Raw genomic sequence first — 18,820 nt, forward strand, 5'->3', positions numbered from 1 at the left:
TGCAAAACACTGGCACGGCTATGGTCGACAATGAAAAAGGTTGACATGAGTTTTTGAAGATTTATTTCATTTTTTGAATGTTTTCATATTCATTGTCATGTGTCAACATGGACACCAATGAAGTGGCACACTTATGTCAACATTTACATGTGTTGACCTTTCTGTGTTGATTTTTTCTTGTGGCGATTCGCGTCACACCCCCCCTGCAAACCCCCCCCCGCGATTCGCGGCACCCCACCTCCGCAATTCGCGGCAACCCCCCACCGGAACCCCAGTGAACCCCGCCCTCCCGCGATTCGCGGCACCCAACCCTGCGACCCCGCCCTCCCGCAATTCGCGGCACCCCCCGTGATTCGCGGCAGCTCCAGAATTAAATTGCACATGGAAAACACTGACATGGCTATGGTCGACAATGAAAAAGGTTGACATGAGTTTTTGAAGTTTTTTTTTCATTTTTTTAATGTTTTCATATTCATTCTCATGTGTCGACATGGACACCAATGAAGTGCCACACTTATGTCAACATTTACATGTGTTGACCTTTCTGTGTTGATTTTTCTTGTGGAGATTTGCGTCACACCCCCCCCCCCCCCACAACCCCCACTCCCGCGATTCACGGCACACCACACACACACCTCCCCCGCGATTCTCGGCACCCCACCCCGTGACCCCCCCTCCCGTGATTCACGGCACACCCCCGCGACCCCCCTCCCATGATTCGCCGCAACCCCGCCCCGTAACCCCCCTCCCGCAATTCGCGGCACCCCCCCCGCGATTCGCGGCGGATCCAGAATTAAATTGCACATGGAAAACACTGACATGGCTATGGTCGACAATAAAAAAGGTTGACATGAGTTTTTGAAGTTTTTTTTTTCATTTTTGGAATGTTTTCATATTCATTCTCATGTGTCGACATGGACACCAATGAAGTGCCACACTTATGTCAACATTTACATGTTGTTGACCTTTCTGTGTTGATTTTTTCTTGTGGCGATTCGCGTCACACCCACCCCCACCCCCGCGATTCACGGCACACACACCCCCCCCCCGCGATTCTCGGCACCCCACCCCGTGACCCCCCTCCCATGATTCACGGCACACCCCCGCGACCCCCCCTACCATGATTCGCCGCAACCCCCGCCCCCGTAACCCCCTCCCGCGATTTGCGGCAACCCACCCCGCGACCCCCCTCCCGCGATTCTCTGCAATCCCTCCCCTCCCGCGATTCGCAGCATCCACCCCCCCACAACCCCCCCCTCCTGCAATTCGCGGCACCCCCCCGCGACCCCCCTCCCGCCATTCGCGGACACCTAAGTTGCAATACAGGGCATCTTTCATACAATTCTAACCATATTTCTCATATTACAAACGTTCACAAATTAAGGGGGCGCAGCCCCTTACGACGGTGTGAAGAGCGCCCGTAGGGCGCGATGAATCACCTAGTCACATATATACAATGTCCTCAGTCACTGTGTGTCTCCTACAGATGGGCCCAGTAACAGAGATCCCCCAGAGAGATGTCCCCGTCCTCTGTATTCCCAGGATAATCACATATATACCATGTCCTCAGTCACTGTGTGTCTCATACAGATGGGCCAGTAACAGAGATACCCAGAGAGATGTCCCCGTCCTCTGTATTCCCAGGATAATCACATATATACCATGTCCTCAGTCACTGCGTGTCTCCTACAGATGGGCCCAGTAACAGAGATACCCCAGAGAGATGTCCCCGTCCTCTGTATTCCCAGGATAATCACATATATACATGTCCTCAGTCACTGCGTGTCTCCTACAGATGGGCCCAGTAACAGAGATCCCCCAGAGAGATGTCCCCATCCTCTGTATTCCCAGGACCGTACAGAGGAGACTCACAGGACCCCACAGGAGGATCAGGTAGGTGGGATTTACCATTGTGAGTTCTCACTATATGATCTGTAGAGAAGCTATGTGTGTCTCATACACTAATATTTACTGTTGTTATTTAGGGTGGAGGCCTGACTGATATTAAGGTAGAAGATACAGAGGGAGAAGAGATGGATGTGAGAGGTGACCAGCAGTGTAAGGAGGTTGAAATCCCTACAGATATCAGCACAGGTGAGTCATTATAACTTATTACAAAGAGTCACATATTCTACTTATTCTGTCACTACAGCAGCCTCTTATCCCGCACCCTCCTCTGTCACTACAGCGGCCTCTTATCCCGCACCATCCTCCTCTGTCACTACAGAGGCCTCTTATCCCGCACCCTCCTCTGTCACTACAGCGGCCTCTTATCCTGCACCCTCCTCTGTCACTACAGCGGCCTCTTATCCCGCACCCTCCTCTGTCACTACAGCGGCCTCTTATCCCGCACCCTCCTCTGTCACTACAGCGGCCTCTTATCCAGCACCCTCCTCTGTCACTACAGCAGCCTCTTATCCTGCACCCTCCTCTGTCACTACAGCGGCCTCTTATCCCGCATCCTCCTCTGTCGCTGCAGCGGCCTCTTATCCCGCACCCTCCTCTGTCACTACAGCGGCCTCTTATCCCGCACCCTCCTCTGTCACTACAGCGGCCTCTTATCCTGCACCCTCCTCTGTCAGTACAGCAGCCTCTTATCCTGCACCCTCCTCTGTCACTACAGCGGCCTCTTATCCTGCACCCTCCTCTGTCACTACAGCGGCCTCTTATCCTGCACCCTCCTCTGTCACTACAGCGGCCTCTTATCCCGCACCCTCCTCTGTCCCTACAGCGGCCTCTTATCCCGCAGCCTTCTCTGTCACTACAGCGGCCTCTTATCCAGCACCCTCCTCTGTCACTACAGCGGCCTCTTATCCCGCAGCCTTCTCTGTCACTACAGCGGCCTCTTATCCCGCAGCCTTCTCTGTCACTACAGCGGCCTCTTATCCAGCACCCTCCTCTGTCACTACAGCGGCCTCTTATCCCGCACCCTCCTCTGTCACTACAGCGGCCTCTTATCCTGCACCCTCCTCTGTCACTACAGCAGCCTCTTATCCCGCACCCTCCTCTGTCACTACAGCGGCCTCTTATCCTGCACCCTCCTCTGTCACTACAGCGGCCTCTTATCCTGCACCCTCCTCTGTCACTACAGCAGCCTCTTATCCCGCACCCTCCTCTGTCACTACAGCGGCCTCTTATCCTGCACCCTCCTCTGTCACTACAGCGGCCTCTTATCCAGCACCCTCCTCTGTCACTACAGCGGCCTCTTATCCCGCACCCTCCTCTGTCACTACAGCGGCCTCTTATCCCGCAGCCTTCTCTGTCACTACAGCGGCCTCTTATCCAGCACCCTCCTCTGTCACTACAGCGGCCTCTTATCCCGCACCCTCCTCTGTCACTACAGCGGCCTCTTATCCCGCACCCTCCTCTGTCACTACAGCGGCCTCTTATCCCGCAGCCTTCTCTGTCACTACAGCGGCCTCTTATCCCGCAGCCTTCTCTGTCACTACAGCGGCCTCTTATCCCACACCCTCCTCTGTCACTACAGCGGATTCTGTGCTGCTGGGCGGGCATCATACAGATATAATATCCCTGGTTACAGTATGTATAGGGTGCCACAGATTCTGTGCTGCTGGGCGGTCATCATACAGACATAATATCCCTGGTTACAGTATGTATAGGGTGCCACAGATTCTGGGCTGCTGGGCGGTCACCATACAGATACAATATCCCTGGTTACAGTATGAATAGGGTGCCACAGATTCTGTGCTGCTGGCCGGTCACCATACTGATACAATATCCCTGGTTACAGTATGTATAGGGTGCCACAGATTCTGTGCTGCCGTGCGGTCATCATACAGATATAATACCCCTGGTTACAGTATGTATAGGGTGCCACAGATTCTGTGCTGTTGGGTGGTCATCATACAGATATAATATCCCTGGTTACAGTATGTATAGGGTGCCACAGATTCTGTGCTGCTGGGCGGTCATCATACAGATATAATACCCCTGGTTACAGTATGTATAGGGTGCCACAGATCTTGTGCTGTTGGGTAGTCATCATACAGATATAGTATTCCTGGTTACGGTATGTATAGGGTGCCACAGATTCTGTGCTGCCGGGCGGTCATCATACAGATATAATATCCCTGGTTACAGTATGTATAGGGTGCCACAGATTCTGTGCGGTTGGGTGGTCATCATACAGATATAATATGCCTGGTTACAGTATGTATAGGATGCCACAGATTCTGTGCTGCTGGGCGGTCATCATACAGATATAATATCCCTGGTTACAGTATGTATAGGGTGCCACAGATTCTGTGCTGCTGGGCGGTCATCATACAGATATAATATCCGTGGTTACAGTATGTATAGGGAGCCACAGATTCTGTGCTGCTGAGCGGTCATCATACAGATATAATATCCCTGGTTACAGTATGTAAAGGGTGCCACAGATTCTGTGCTGCTGGGCGGTCATCATACAGATATAATATCCCTGGTTACAGTATGTATAGGGTGCCACAGATTCTGTGCTGCCGGGCGGTTATCATACAGATATAATATCCCTGGTTACAGTATGTATAGGGTGCCACAGATTCTGTGCTGCCGGGCAGTCATCATACAGATATAATATCCCCGGTTACAGTATGTATAGGGTGCCACAGATTCTGTGCTGCTGGGCGGTCATCATACAGATATAATATCCCCGGTTACATTATGTAAAGTGGGCCACAGATTCTGTGCTGCTGGGCGGTCATCATACAGATATGATATCCCTGGTTACAGTACGTATAGGGTGCCACAGATTCTGTGCTGCTGGGCGGTCATCATACAGATATAATATCCCCGGTTACAGTATGTATAGGGGGCCACAGATCCTGTGCTGCTGGACGGTCATCATGCAGATATAATATCCCTGGTTACAGTATGTATAGGGTGCCACAGATTCTGTGCTGCTGGGCGGTCATCATACAGATATAATATCCCCGGTTACAGTATGTATAGGGTACCACAGATTCTGTGCTGCTGGGCGGTCATCATACAGATATAATATCCCTGGTTACAATATGTATAGGGTGCCACAGATTCTGTGCTGCCGGGCGGGCATCATACAGATATAATATCCCTGGTTACAGTGTGTATAGGGTGCCACAGATTCTGTGCTGCCGGGCGGTCATCATACAGATATAATATCCCTGGTTACAGTATGTATAGGGTGCCACAGATTCTGTGCTGCTGGGCGGTCATCATACAGATATAATATCCCTGGTTACAATATGTATAGGGGGCCACAGATTCTGTGCTGCCGGGCGGTCATCATACAGATATAATATCCCTGGTTACAGTATGTATAGGGTGCCGCAGATTCTGTGCTGCCGGGCGGTCATCATACAGATATAATATCCCTGGTTACAGTATGTATAGGGTGCCACAGATTCTGTGCTGCCGGGCGGTCATCATACAGATATAATATCCCTGGTTACAGTATGTATAGGGTGCCGCAGATTCTGTGCTGCTGGGCGGTCATCATACAGATATAATATCCCTGGTTACAGTATGTATAGGGTGCCGCAGATTCTGTGCTGCCGGGCGGTCATCATACAGATATAATACCCCTGGTTACAGTATGTATAGGGTGCCACAGATTCTGTGCTGCTGGGTGGTCATCATACAGATATAATATCCCTGGTTACATTATGTATAGGGTGCCACAGATTCTGTGCTGCTGGGCGGTCATCATACAGATATAATATCCCTGGTTACAGTATGTATAGGATGCCACAGATTCTGTGCTGCTGGGCGGTCATCATACAGATATAATATCCCCGGTTACAGTATGTATAGGGTACCACAGATTCTGTGCTGCTGGGCGGTCATCATACAGATATAATATCCCTGGTTACAGTATGTATAGGATGCCACAGATTCTGTGCTGCTGGGCGGTCATCATACAGATATAATATCCCTGGTTACAGTATGTATAGGGTGCCGTAGATTCGGTGCTGCTGGGCGGTCATCATACAGATATAATATCCCCGGTTACAGTATGTATAGGGTGCCACAGATTCTGTGCTGCTGAGCGGTCATCATACAGATATAATATCCCTGGTAACAGTATGTGTTGGGTGCCACAGATTCTGTGCTGCTGTGCTGTCATCATACAGATATAATATCCCTGGTTACAGTATGTATAGGGTGCCACAGATTCTGTGCTGCTGGGCGGTCATCATACAGATATAATATCCCTGGTTACAGTATGTATAGGGTGCTGCTGGGCGGTCATCATACAGATATACTATCCCTGGTTACAGTATGTATAGGGTGCCGCAGTTTCTGTGCTGCTGGGCGGTCATCATACAGATATAATATCCCTGGTTACAGTATGTATAGGGGGCCATAGATTCTGTGCTGCTGGGCGGTCATCATACAGATATAATATCCCTGGTTACAGTATGTATAGGGTGCCACAGATTCTGTGCTGCTGGGCAGTCATACAGATATAATATCCCTGGTTACAGTATGTATAGGGTGCCGCAGATTCTGTGCTGCCGGGCGGTCATCATACAGATATAATACCCCTGGTTACAGTATGTATAGGGTGCCGCAGTTTCTGTGCTTCTGGGCGGTCATCATACAGATATAATATCCCTGGTTACAGTATGTATAGGGTGCCACAGATTCTGTGCTGCTGGGCGGTCATCATACAGATATAATATCCCTGGTTACAGTATGTATAGGGTGCCACAGATTCTGTGCTGCTGGGCGGTCATCATACAGATATAATATCCCTGGTTACAATATGTATAGGGGGCCACAGATTCTGTGCTGCTGGGCGGTCATCATACAGATATAATATCCCTGGTTACAATATGTATAGGGGGCCACAGATTCTGTGCTGCCGGGCGGTCATCATACAGATATAATATCCCTGGTTACAGTATGTATAGGGTGCCGCAGATTCTGTGCTGCCGGGCGGTCATCATACAGATATACTATCCCTGGTTACAGTATGTATAGGGTGCCACAGATTCTGTGCTGCTGGGCGGTCATCATACCGATGTAATATCCCTGGTTACAGTATGTATAGGGTGCCACAGATTCTGTGCTGCTGGGCGGTCATCATACAGATATAATATCCCTGGTTACAGTATGTATAGGGTGCCACAGATTCTGTGCTGCTGGGCGGTCATCATACAGATATAATATCCCTGGTTACAATATATATAGGGGGCCACAGATTCTGTGCTGCTGGGCGGTCATCATACAGATATAATATCCCTGGTTACAATATGTATAGGGGGCCACAGATTCTGTGCTGCCGGGCGGTCATCATACAGATATAATATCCCCGGTTACAGTATGTATAGGGTGCCGCAGATTCTGTGCTGCCGGGCGGTCATCATACAGATATACTATCCCTGGTTACAGTATGTATAGGGGGCCACAGATTCTGTGCTGCTGGGCGGTCATCATACAGATATAATATCCCTGTTTACAGTATGTATAGGGGGCCACAGATTCTGTGCTGCCGGGCGGTCATCATACAGATATAATATCCCTGGTTACAGTATGTATAGGGTGCCGCAGATTCTGTGCTGCCGGGCGGTCATCATACAGATATACTATCCCTGGTTACAGTATGTATAGGGTGCCACAGATTCTGTGCTGCTGGGCGGTCATCATACCGATGTAATATCCCTGGTTACAGTATGTATAGGGTGCCACAGATTCTGTGCTGCTGGGCGGTCATCATACAGATATAATATCCCTGGTTACAGTATGTATAGGGTGCCACAGATTCTGTGCTGCTGGGCGGTCATCATACAGATATAATATCCCTGGTTACAATATATATAGGGGGCCACAGATTCTGTGCTGCTGGGCGGTCATCATACAGATATAATATCCCTGGTTACAATATGTATAGGGGGCCACAGATTCTGTGCTGCCGGGCGGTCATCATACAGATATAATATCCCCGGTTACAGTATGTATAGGGTGCCGCAGATTCTGTGCTGCCGGGCGGTCATCATACAGATATACTATCCCTGGTTACAGTATGTATAGGGGGCCACAGATTCTGTGCTGCTGGGCGGTCATCATACAGATATAATATCCCTGTTTACAGTATGTATAGGGGGCCACAGATTCTGTGCTGCCGGGCGGTCATCATACAGATATAATATCCCTGGTTACAGTATGTATAGGGTGCCGCAGATTCTGTGCTGCCGGGCGGTCATCATACAGATATACTATCCCTGGTTACAGTATGTATAGGGTGCCACAGATTCTGTGCTGCTGGGCGGTCATCATACAGATATAATATCCCTGGTTACAGTATGTATAGGGTGCCACAGATTCTGTGCTGCTGGGCGGTCATCATACAGATATAATATCCCTGGTTACAATATATATAGGGGGCCACAGATTCTGTGCTGCTGGGCGGTCATCATACAGATATAATATCCCTGGTTACAATATGTATAGGGGGCCACAGATTCTGTGCTGCCGGGCGGTCATCATACAGATATAATATCCCCGGTTACAGTATGTATAGGGTGCCGCAGATTCTGTGCTGCCGGGCGGTCATCATACAGATATACTATCCCTGGTTACAGTATGTATAGGGGGCCACAGATTCTGTGCTGCTGGGCGGTCATCATACAGATATAATATCCCTGTTTACAGTATGTATAGGGGGCCACAGATTCTGTGCTGCCGGGCGGTCATCATACAGATATAATATCCCTGGTTACAGTATGTATAGGGTGCCGCAGATTCTGTGCTGCCGGGCGGTCATCATACAGATATACTATCCCTGGTTACAGTATGTATAGGGTGCCAAAGATTCTGTGCTGCTGGGCGGTCATCATACCGATGTAATATCCCTGGTAACCATGGGATGAAGTCGGATCCAAGGCATCCCATAATACCTCAGTACATCTTCAAGAGCCCACTAGGATACATTACTCAGTACACTGCCTGAACATATTAATATGCACAATCCAAGGGAGGGATCTCTGTGTCACCAGGATGGACTCAGCGAAAAGGATCCGAAAAGTAAGTTCTTAGAAAAATCCTTTTACTTCTTCCTACTTCATGGCAGCCATACCATTGGGTTTTAACCCCTCCTCCTCCTTCTAGACAGGTACGTTTTTAGCCTAGGATCTGCCCTCACCCAGCGGCGGCTCGTACCTTATTGGGGAGGGGGGCCTCCTTTCCCGTTCTGGTCCCGGTGCCTGTGCTGTGATGAGTGACAGGCGCCGGGACTGGCGCATGCGCAGTACACACGTGTACCGTGCATGCAGCCAAATTGTACAATGTAAGTTACAGGCACCGAAACCAGCACGTGCACAGTACCTATATAGGTAACACTTCCCAATGGGACTGCCTTTGTGACTGGCAGGTCGGACTTCCAATAGGAAGTCACTGCCAGTCACAGTGAAGCCAGTGCAGTCTCACAGGCTGCATCTGGCTTCACTACAGTGGCGGATTTTACCTGGGGGAGCTGCAGCCCATAGGTAAAATCCGTCACTGTTCACCACTTATATAAGCAGGCTCCACCCTGTTACCCTCAGTCTTTTTCCTGTCTCCTATGGAGAGCTAGGTATAGGTTTGTTGTTTTTACTCACGGTAGGCAAGTTGCTGCTGTGGCTGGACGGTAGATGGGGTTGGCGGCGCCTTACCCAGTTTGTCAGCCCTGGCCAGAGGTTGGACTTGGATTGGAACCTGTGCTGCAGTGTCCCTCCTTCATTCTACCTTTATGGTAGTGGAGCGGAGGACGGCCGGGAGAGGTATGCAGGAGTTGGACACGCGTGTAGGGCATTTCCGTATGCACAGCAGGTAACGTCGGGTGGGAGGCCTTACATTGCACGCAGCAGCGTCCTGCACTCCACGTGACGCACTTCCGGCGCGACGGAGGACTGTGTGTCCTAATATGTGTGGGTCACTCAGCGGCTGTATGCGTTCCACATGACACCCTTCCGGGTGTGCGGCGGCGTCCTGTGTGCTATTTAGGAACGTGGGAGTTGTTTGTAGCTGCAGTCGTGAGACATGTCGGTGGAAAGGGAAGATGCCTTTGTTGCTACGAGTAATACTCTGCTGTCCAGGTAGGTCCTCTCTGAGGACTGGGTTTTTACTTATTGTGCCTTATTTCAGTTAGGTAGTTTTTCTTTTATTGTTTTTATTTTAGTGTGCCACCCGGCCCTAAGAAAAAAACATTCATCTAACACTTGCCTCTCATGTGATACAGTGTTTACGGCTATAGAGGAAGAGAATGTCTGCAAGGACTGTTCTAAGGATATTAATCCTGGATTGGATGCACCCTTACAAACAACTGATTCAATGAATTGGATGAAAAAATATTTCCTTTCTAAGGAGGAATTTCCTAACAGTGGAAGGAGGTCTAGATCTCAAACCAGTATTGATCATGACCTGGATACCTATTCCCAAGTATATATGTCTGAAGATGACGGGTCTCTTTCTGATACTGAGTCAGGAGAGATTCTGGGAGAAGACCATTCATTTAAGCTTGATTTGGTTTAAATGGTTTTAAAGAAGTTGTATAAAACGATCAATTATAAAGAGGCGGTTAAAGATACCTTGTTTGAAGACAGGTCAAAAAAGGGTAGATGCTTTCCTGTACACAAAGTAGTAAAGGAATGGATTAATGCAGATAAATATGTTGGCAGCTTCAAAAGAGTGGATAGGATGTACCCCATTCAAGATGAGGAGTTTCGCAAGTGGTGCTCTGTCCCTAAAGTTGATGCGGCGGTAGCCGAAATCACTACAAAAACTACCATTCCTGTAGAAGATGGGGCATCCCTTAAGGACGCTATGGAGAAGAAGATGGAGAGTGCATTCAAGAGGCTTCACATTTCTAGTTCTATAGCATTCAAATCTGGCGTAGCTATTGCCTCTGTATCCAGAGCACTCCGATTATGGTTTTCGTCCTTACAGGAGGATATTCGTGAGAGAGTCTCTAGAGAGCAGATTAGTAAAAATCTGGATTCTATTCTAGTGGCCTTTGACCACATGTGTGAGGCCTCTCTAGATATGTTGGATTTGTCTGCAAAATCAATGACATCTGGTATTCTAGCTAGAAGAGCGTTATGGGTGAAAGCCTGGGCGGCAGATACTCATTCTAAAAACCGACTGGTAACCTTTGCCATTTGAAGGTGCATGTTTGTTTGGAGGAAAACTAGATGCCGTTATACAAAAAGTTTCTAGTGGTATATCAGTCAGACTGCCACAAGACAAGAGGGGTGAACTCCCTGAATATTCTTCCAGACAAGCGAGAAGTTACAGACCAGGGCGTCTGTTTAGGGATAGATACTCTTCCGAACCAAGGGCACTTTTTCACCAATCTGGGAAAAGAGGGTCCCAAAGATAGTGACGTGTTCAAACCGGGGTAACGGGTCCAGTGGCAGGAAGACTCAGGAAGTTTGCAACAACCTTGGCCCACACAATTCAGGACAAGTGGGCACTGGAAGTAGTGACCCACGGTTACCAGTTAGTGTGGTCAAGCCAACTGTAAACAGATTTTTAATTTAAAAAATTCCAATGTTTCTGGAAGAAAGTTTAGCTCTGGATCAGAGTGTAAGGGAGCTGGTCAATTCCAAGGCAGTGGAAAGAGTTCCAAGATCTGAAGAAGGAACTGTTTTTTCCTCCCGTATTTTTGTTGTACCAAAAGCAACTGGTGGATTCCGTACTATTCTAGACCTAAGAGATTTAATCAGAAAGATATGGAAGAGGAAATTTCATATGGAGACAATGAAAACCATTCTCTTAGGAATAAAGAAGGGAGATAATTTAGTCTCAGTCGATCTGAAAGATGCATTTTTCCACATTCCGATAAGAATTACAGCCAGAAAATATCAATTCACCTGCCTCCCATTTGGTCTTACGTCGTCCCCAAGGGTGTTTACCAAAGTACTGGTGACATATCTCAGGAATAGAGGAATAGCAGTATGCGCCTACCTAGACGATTTACTGATCACAGGAAGCTCGAAAGAAGAGGCTTCAGCGGCAGCAGAAAGTGTAATGCTATGTCTGCAAGACCATCGCTGGTTAATCAACTGGAAGAAAAGTCATCTAGATCCAGAGCAGATGTTTCAGTTTCTAGTAGTCTTGTATTCAAGAAAATTCCAGGGGTGAAATGTAATAGGATGAGAGATTCAGAAAGTGAGAGATTTGGTAAGAAATCTCCAGTTTTTTTAAAGTGGCAATCATTGACACAGCAAAATCACACTGGTTTTGCTGTGTCAATGATTGCCACTTTAAAAAAACTGGAAATTTCTTACCAAATCTCTCACTTTCTGAATCTCTCATCCTATTACATTTCACCCCAGATTTCATTGTCCAAGGAAAGATGCGAAAAAATTCAATCAATGATCTCGTTGGTCCGGTCTCAAGATCAGATACAGTTAAGAAAGGCATCAAATCTGTTAGGGATGATGTCTTCAACTATAGACATAGTGCCGTGAGCAAGATGGAGGATCCCTCCATTTCAGATGGTAATGATAAAATATGCCCTGAAACCAATGTCCTATTGGGTGAAAGTTTTGCAAGGAGTAAAAGAGTCCCTAAATTGGTGGGCCAGCGAGGGCTTGCCTCTGAGGGCTACATCTTTATAAAATCCGCAATTTCTAATTCTCACGACAGATGCAAGTTCGTTCGGATGGGGGCTCGTATGCAGACAAAATCCTGTCAAGTAATTTGGTCTCTAATAGAAAGTCAAATGTCGTCCAATCAAAGAGAATTAAGAACAGTATGGCTAGCAATACGTCGATTCCACACAGAAACTCCCATCTAAGAATATTTTCAGACAATGTAGTCACGGTCGCGTACATAAACAAACAAGAGGGTACAAGAAGCCGAGTACTCCTACAAGAGATGGAAAATATAACGACTTGCGCAGAAGGTCTTCTAAAGTCTCTATCAGCCTTCTACGTTCCGGGAAAGGACAACATTATAGCAGATTTCTTAAGCAGAAACCAAGTTTTTCCGGGAGAATGGGAACTGGAGGAATCCTTGTTCCATCAAGTAATCAGGAGGTTCGGCACGCCAGAAATAGATCTGATGGCATCTTCCTGCAACACGAAGCTTCCACAATTCTTCTCAAAGGACAGAATTCAGGGGTCCGCAGGAGTAGATGCTCTGTCCCAGAGATGGGATTTCAATCTAGCATACATATTTCCTCAATTTGCTCTAATTCCCAGAGTTCTCAAAAAGATCAGAGAAGAGAAAGCCCAGGTGGTCATTCTACTTCCATATTGGTCACGAAGACCGTGGTTTCCTCTCGTTCAGAGAATGACAGTGGAATATCCAATGCAATTGCCAGTTCATCCAGGGATGATACATCAGGGGCTGCTCCGTTGCGCGGATCCTCAAAAACGAAATTGAACGGCTTGGAAGTTGAGCGGAGAATATTAAAGAACAAAGGGTTGTCACCAAAGGGTAGTGAAGGTTCTATAACAAGCCAGGAAGAAGATATCTTCAAAAGCTTACAATAGAATTTGGGAATTTTTTTCCAGATGGACAGAAGATAAATGTCATGCCCCTACGGCTGGTATTCCACATATTTTGCAGTTTTTATGTGATGGATTCTCAAAAGGATTGGTGGTAGCCACGCTTAAAGGGCATATCTCAACTCTTAGTGTATTCTTGGATAAAAGATTGTCAGGCAATGAACTCATAAAGAGGTCCTGTCAGGCTATTAACAGGATGAGGCCTCAAGTCAGCTCAATTGTTCCCCAATGGGACCTCAACTTGGTATTAAATGTCCTTATGTCACCACCGTTTGAGCCGTTGGATAGGATCAAGTTGAAATTCCTAACATGGAAAATAGTTTTCCTGGTTGCAGTCACTTTGGCTAAAAGAGTTAGTGAGCTTCAGGCGCTATGGGCCCAGGAACCTTACCTGAAATTATTTCCAGATAGATTGGTACATATAAACTAATCCTCTATTTCTTCCAAAAGTGGTGTCCTCTTTTCATATCAATCAAGAAATAATTCTTGTCAGGAGGGAGGATGGGGGATGAGGGTTGGAGGGATAGGCATAATCGAGAAAAAGAGAGCAGAAATGGAGAATAAAGGTACAAATAAAATAAAAATAATAACAAAATAAAATAAAAATAAATATAAAAATAAATATAAAAATAAATATAAAAAATAAAATAAAGTAAAAACGTGCATAAATTGTTTACACTCTTTTGTAATGTTGGAGGGAGCAACAGTCCAGTTTGTAATGACTCTAGCCTTGCTAACCTGTTTTACAGGAGAAGACGGCAGCGTTCTGCTGTTCAGCGTCTTCCGTGTGCTGCGGGGGGCTTGGGGTGACGTCGCCCGATTCTCCGGCTTCTGTTCGTGGCTTGCGGCAGTAGCTGGAGCGGGTGGCAGTGTGTCCCCTTGCTGTCGTGATGTCCCTCTCTTGGTCCAACGCGTTTCACATCCACCAGGCGGCCAATAGCGGCATTCGGGAGGCGGAGCCGCACGATGTAAACAAACACCGTGCGGCTCCCTTCTGTCCGGCTGGTTTCGGGGTGTCGGTTTGTTTTTTTGCCAAGACCCTTACCTGGTCTACGTCGCCCTGGGACAGGTGAGTATGGTTTCCTTCCACAGCTTCCTCCATGGATTTCGTCGGATCCGGACGGGGACGCCATCGCCGACAGCGACGTCGACATGGATCCCGAAGACGACACAGGACTGCAGGACATCAGGACCAGGGCTTCCTACGGGAAGAAGATAGGTAAGTATTAGTATGTGTGGGCTTTGTATGTATTAAAGTTTTATTTTAAATGTGTGTCAGTGTGTTTTGTGTACTATTTTTTTAACTGTGGAACTACAAGTGCCAGCGGGCCCTTTAATGCCCAGCAGGCTGTGACTTGTGGTTCTCCAAGTCCCAGCTTGCTGGCACTTGTAGTGCCACAGTAAAAAACAATAGTTTAATCTATTTTTTAGACTTGAATCAGCCCGATGCCCAGGGGCATCGGGGACAGTACCAGGCTTCAGCCTGGTCAGGTAAGTCCTGGAGGGGGGGGACCCCTTCATTGGGGGGGTCCCCACTCCCCCAAGGCCCCTGGCCAGGCTGACCGGTCAGGGGGTTAATGTTTTGGCCGCGGGACCTTATATCATAAGTGTCCCCCGGCTGTGACATTACCCTGCTGGCTGGTTTTGCCTGGGGCTAGTTCTTGAAATACGGGGGACCCCTAGTCATTTTGTCCCCCGTATTTTGGGAACCAGCCCCGGACCTGGAGCCTGGGGCTGGTTGTTAAAAATCGGGGAACCCCTATTTGTCGGGTTCCCTGATTTTTAATTACCGGCCCCGGCTCCTTCAGCCTGGTGCTGGTTACAGCTGTGGGGGGGACCCCACGCCGATTTTTTTTTTTTATTTATTTAATTTTTCTATTTTTTTTTACACTGAAGCCTGCACGGATCTGACTGATCCGTGCAGGCTTAAAGCAAATACGACAGGGAAAGCAAGGTGTATTTTCCTGTCGTATTTGCGTGCCTATTTCACACCACTTAGCAGCCGTATTGTCAGTACGGCTGCTTAGTACATCAGGAACCACCATTCTTTTGAATGGTGATTTCTGTCGTATTCTATCGATGGTGTAGACATTCGTATTTGTAAATACAAATACGAATGTTCCATCTTTAGGAATACGAATTGTTGTATTTTCGGGATTGTAAATCCCGAAAATACTAATCCGTAAAAAAAGGTGTATTTCTCCCTACGAATACACCTTTTTTCTACGAATCCATATTGGTAAATGTCCCCCTTTAATGTCAGAAGACCTCATTGGTTCGAAGGGTGGCTTCTGTAATACTAAAACTACCAGGGGAAAGGTCCCACGGAGCCACCGGCTGACGATAAGGTGGCTTGTAGAAAGGTTTGTACTTCTGGGAGAAGAGCCAATCTCTTCTGAAAGAAAATCGATAAGGCTGATAGCTGCACTTTTAAAGACTTGATGCTTAGTCGTGCTGAAAATTCATCCTGAAGGAAATCCAGGAGCCTAGCCAGCCTAAACCGTGACGTGTGAACTTTCTGTCGTTCATACCATCTGACATATATCTTCCAGACTCTATGATAATTAGCTGAAGAAACTGGTTTCCTAGCCTTCAGCATAGTCTGAATGACCGCACCTGAAAACCCCTTCTTTTTCAACAAGGCGGTTTCAAAATCCAGGCCATCAAATTCACCCAAACAAGATCCTAATGAAAGAATGGACATTGTCTTAGCAGATTCATACCCAACGGGAGCCGCCATGGTGGCACTATCGATAACCGAAGTATGTCCGAGTACCAAGCCCTCCTGGGCCAATCTGGTGCTATCATGATGAACTGGGCCTTCTGTTGTTTTATTTTATTTGAGGCAACATGAGAAATGGAGTAAAGATATAAGCCAGTTGGAAACTCCAAGGCACAGTCATGGCATTCACTGCCCAAGCCATCGGATCCCTGCTTCTGGAGCAAAACCGTGGAACCTGACAATTGTGTCGAGATGCTATTAAATCCATTTGGGGAAGCCCCCAGCATTTTGTCAACTCCTGAAACACCTCTAGGTGTAAAGACCACTCCCCTTCCTGCAAGTCATTTCTGCTGAGAAAATCCGCTTCCACATTCCAGATCCCCGTAATGAATATAGCAGACCGAGCCGGATCATGACGTTTCACCCACTTTAGTATCTGCGACACCTCCCGCATAGCCATCCGGCTGCAAGTGCCGCCCTGATGATTTACATATGCCTCAGCCGTGGCATTGTCCGACTGGATTCTTGCCGGTGAACTCTTCAACATGTCCTCTGCTTATTGGAGTGCCCTCAGTATCGCCCTGAGCTCCCAATGCATTTATGGGAAGAGACGACTCTGACAACCCAGGAGTACTTTGAAAGAAACCTATATATGAGGAGTCGTATACAGTTGGTGTAAGCATCCGTGTGAGCACTTATTGTGGTCTATCTGTAAGTGTGACTTTTGTGAATAAGTCTAAAGAAAGCGTTATATGTTTTCACAATCCTGAATGAACGTAAGCTTGATGTAAGCAATTTTTCAAGTCTGCACTGGGGTGACCCTATAAGATCAATAAAGACAACACCACCTGGAAGGGGAAGACCTATATCCCCCATCTCAGAATATTTTTGATCCGAGACCTACTACACTATATATGGTTATCTCTTTTTTTCCTCTCTTTATGATCCACCTTGAGGAACAAAGAACTAAAAAGAAAGAATAACGCAAAGGGCGAACTTTGCAAAGAGGGGACTGTTACATTGTTCGGATCCCAGGTGATAAGAGCGCCATTAAAGGGCCATCCATTTTGTGTTTTTGTGTTTCCGTGAGCATTGAGTTGGGCGGCACACCTACACCACCGCTACTGCGTCCCCAACCACACAGCCGGGAAACAGGGACACGAGAGCCAGGCGCTGTGCATGGAGAGAACTCTTCCATGCCAAAGCACCAGAACTGCCATTTCACAGCTCGGCCGCGGACACAGCACGCCAAGATGGCGACTGCGCATTCCTCCCCTGGCGTGCTTGGGACCTCAGCAGTGGCATCAAGATCACCAAGGCAGCAGCAACAACAGACAGACCTCTTGCATACACCACTGGCAGCCCCATCTTCTCCTGCGCCCAGATAGCCTTATACGGGGGAGTGATGGAGGGGACACAGACATGGACACTATGGCATACCAGGACACGGTGCAGGCTATTAAAGCCAATATAGGCCCCATGTTCAGGGAACAGGCTGAATCTTTCAAACACAGCTTTGCTGAACTAAAGGGGCATATGTCACAGCTTTCCAAGAGGGTCTCCCAGAATAAATCATAGTTGGGGACAGTTTTTCATGAGGTGCAGGATCTCAAGGCCCATAATGATGACCTTCAGAAATCTGTCTACGCACTGACAAACACGGTCGAAGACCTTGAAAATCGGTCAAGAAGGAATAATTTGAGATTGGTGGGGCTCCCGGAGTCACTTAAGGGACCCACACTAGAACAGTAAAGAGAATTGAATAGTTAAATCAGGCATGATATTAATAATAAAATAATACAACCCTGATGAAAAGACAATTACATATAGTAAAAATAAATATCAGATAAATCCTCCAGAGGAGATAAAAAAAACATACAAAAAGAAGAATCCTGATAATTTATAATATTGTTAATTCCACAGCAACTCCCTTCAGATAAAATGGAATTACTGGCAGCTCAACAAGAAGTGATTAGGTTGCAGTTCATGTAGAAGCTTATAAGCAAACAAAAGGACTATCCTTAGTTTAAATTGTGAAAATTCATGCAACAAGAAGTAGTTTAGAATTAGGTTGCAGTTCATGCATAAAGAACAATCCTTAGTTTATATGGAAAGAATAAAACAATTCATTCAGCAGTATACAAACACAAAGGGTGATTCCCGCACCAGTCTTATATTTATGAGATTGTCTTATCTCCTCCAATACAAGAATTCATGGGGAAGTTCCCCTGTATGTTTTATCTCAAAAAAGGAGGTGCCACCTACTACTTAGAACAAGACACACATTTTTACAAGAAAAGTAAGTATATTGTAAGTGCACTGACAATCATAATGTTTATTTTTAAGATTTAACTTTTATTAGGTTCATTAAAAGGTGAAATATTTAAAATATAGAAAGATAAAGAAAGAAATAAAGTTTAAAATATCAATGACCCCTGCTCCCCAAACAAAATTATTATAGGGTTATTTTATCCCTGTATGCCTCTTATATGCTTTGTATTAGCATTTTTCTCCCTATTCAATTTAGGGAAGAAATACTTCTGCACTTAAATGTTGCGAATTTTTATGCAATAGATCTTTATGTATCAGATCTTATTTTCTCTGAGTCTCTCAGACTAATGTG

General features: G+C 46.9%; 1 protein-coding gene across 6 annotated transcripts in view; it reads left to right on the plus strand.

Moving 5' to 3' along the window:
• LOC146053262 (uncharacterized) overlaps positions 1-18,820 on the plus strand; it is a 137,684-nt gene that overhangs the window by 76,396 nt on the left and 42,468 nt on the right. For all 6 annotated transcript variants that reach the window (XM_083167970.1, XM_083167965.1, XM_083167967.1 and 3 more), the window contains 2 exons: positions 1,796-1,893; positions 1,986-2,094. In XM_083167970.1, the coding sequence (XP_083024096.1) occupies positions 1,796-1,893; positions 1,986-2,094 (207 nt within the window). The remainder of the gene's footprint in view (positions 1-1,795; positions 1,894-1,985; positions 2,095-18,820) is intronic.

The sequence above is a fragment of the Crinia signifera genome, unplaced genomic scaffold (genome assembly GCF_055691185.1).
Source record: "Crinia signifera unplaced genomic scaffold, ASM5569118v1 HAP2_SCAFFOLD_134, whole genome shotgun sequence".
NCBI classification, from domain to species: domain Eukaryota; kingdom Metazoa; phylum Chordata; class Amphibia; order Anura; family Myobatrachidae; genus Crinia; species Crinia signifera.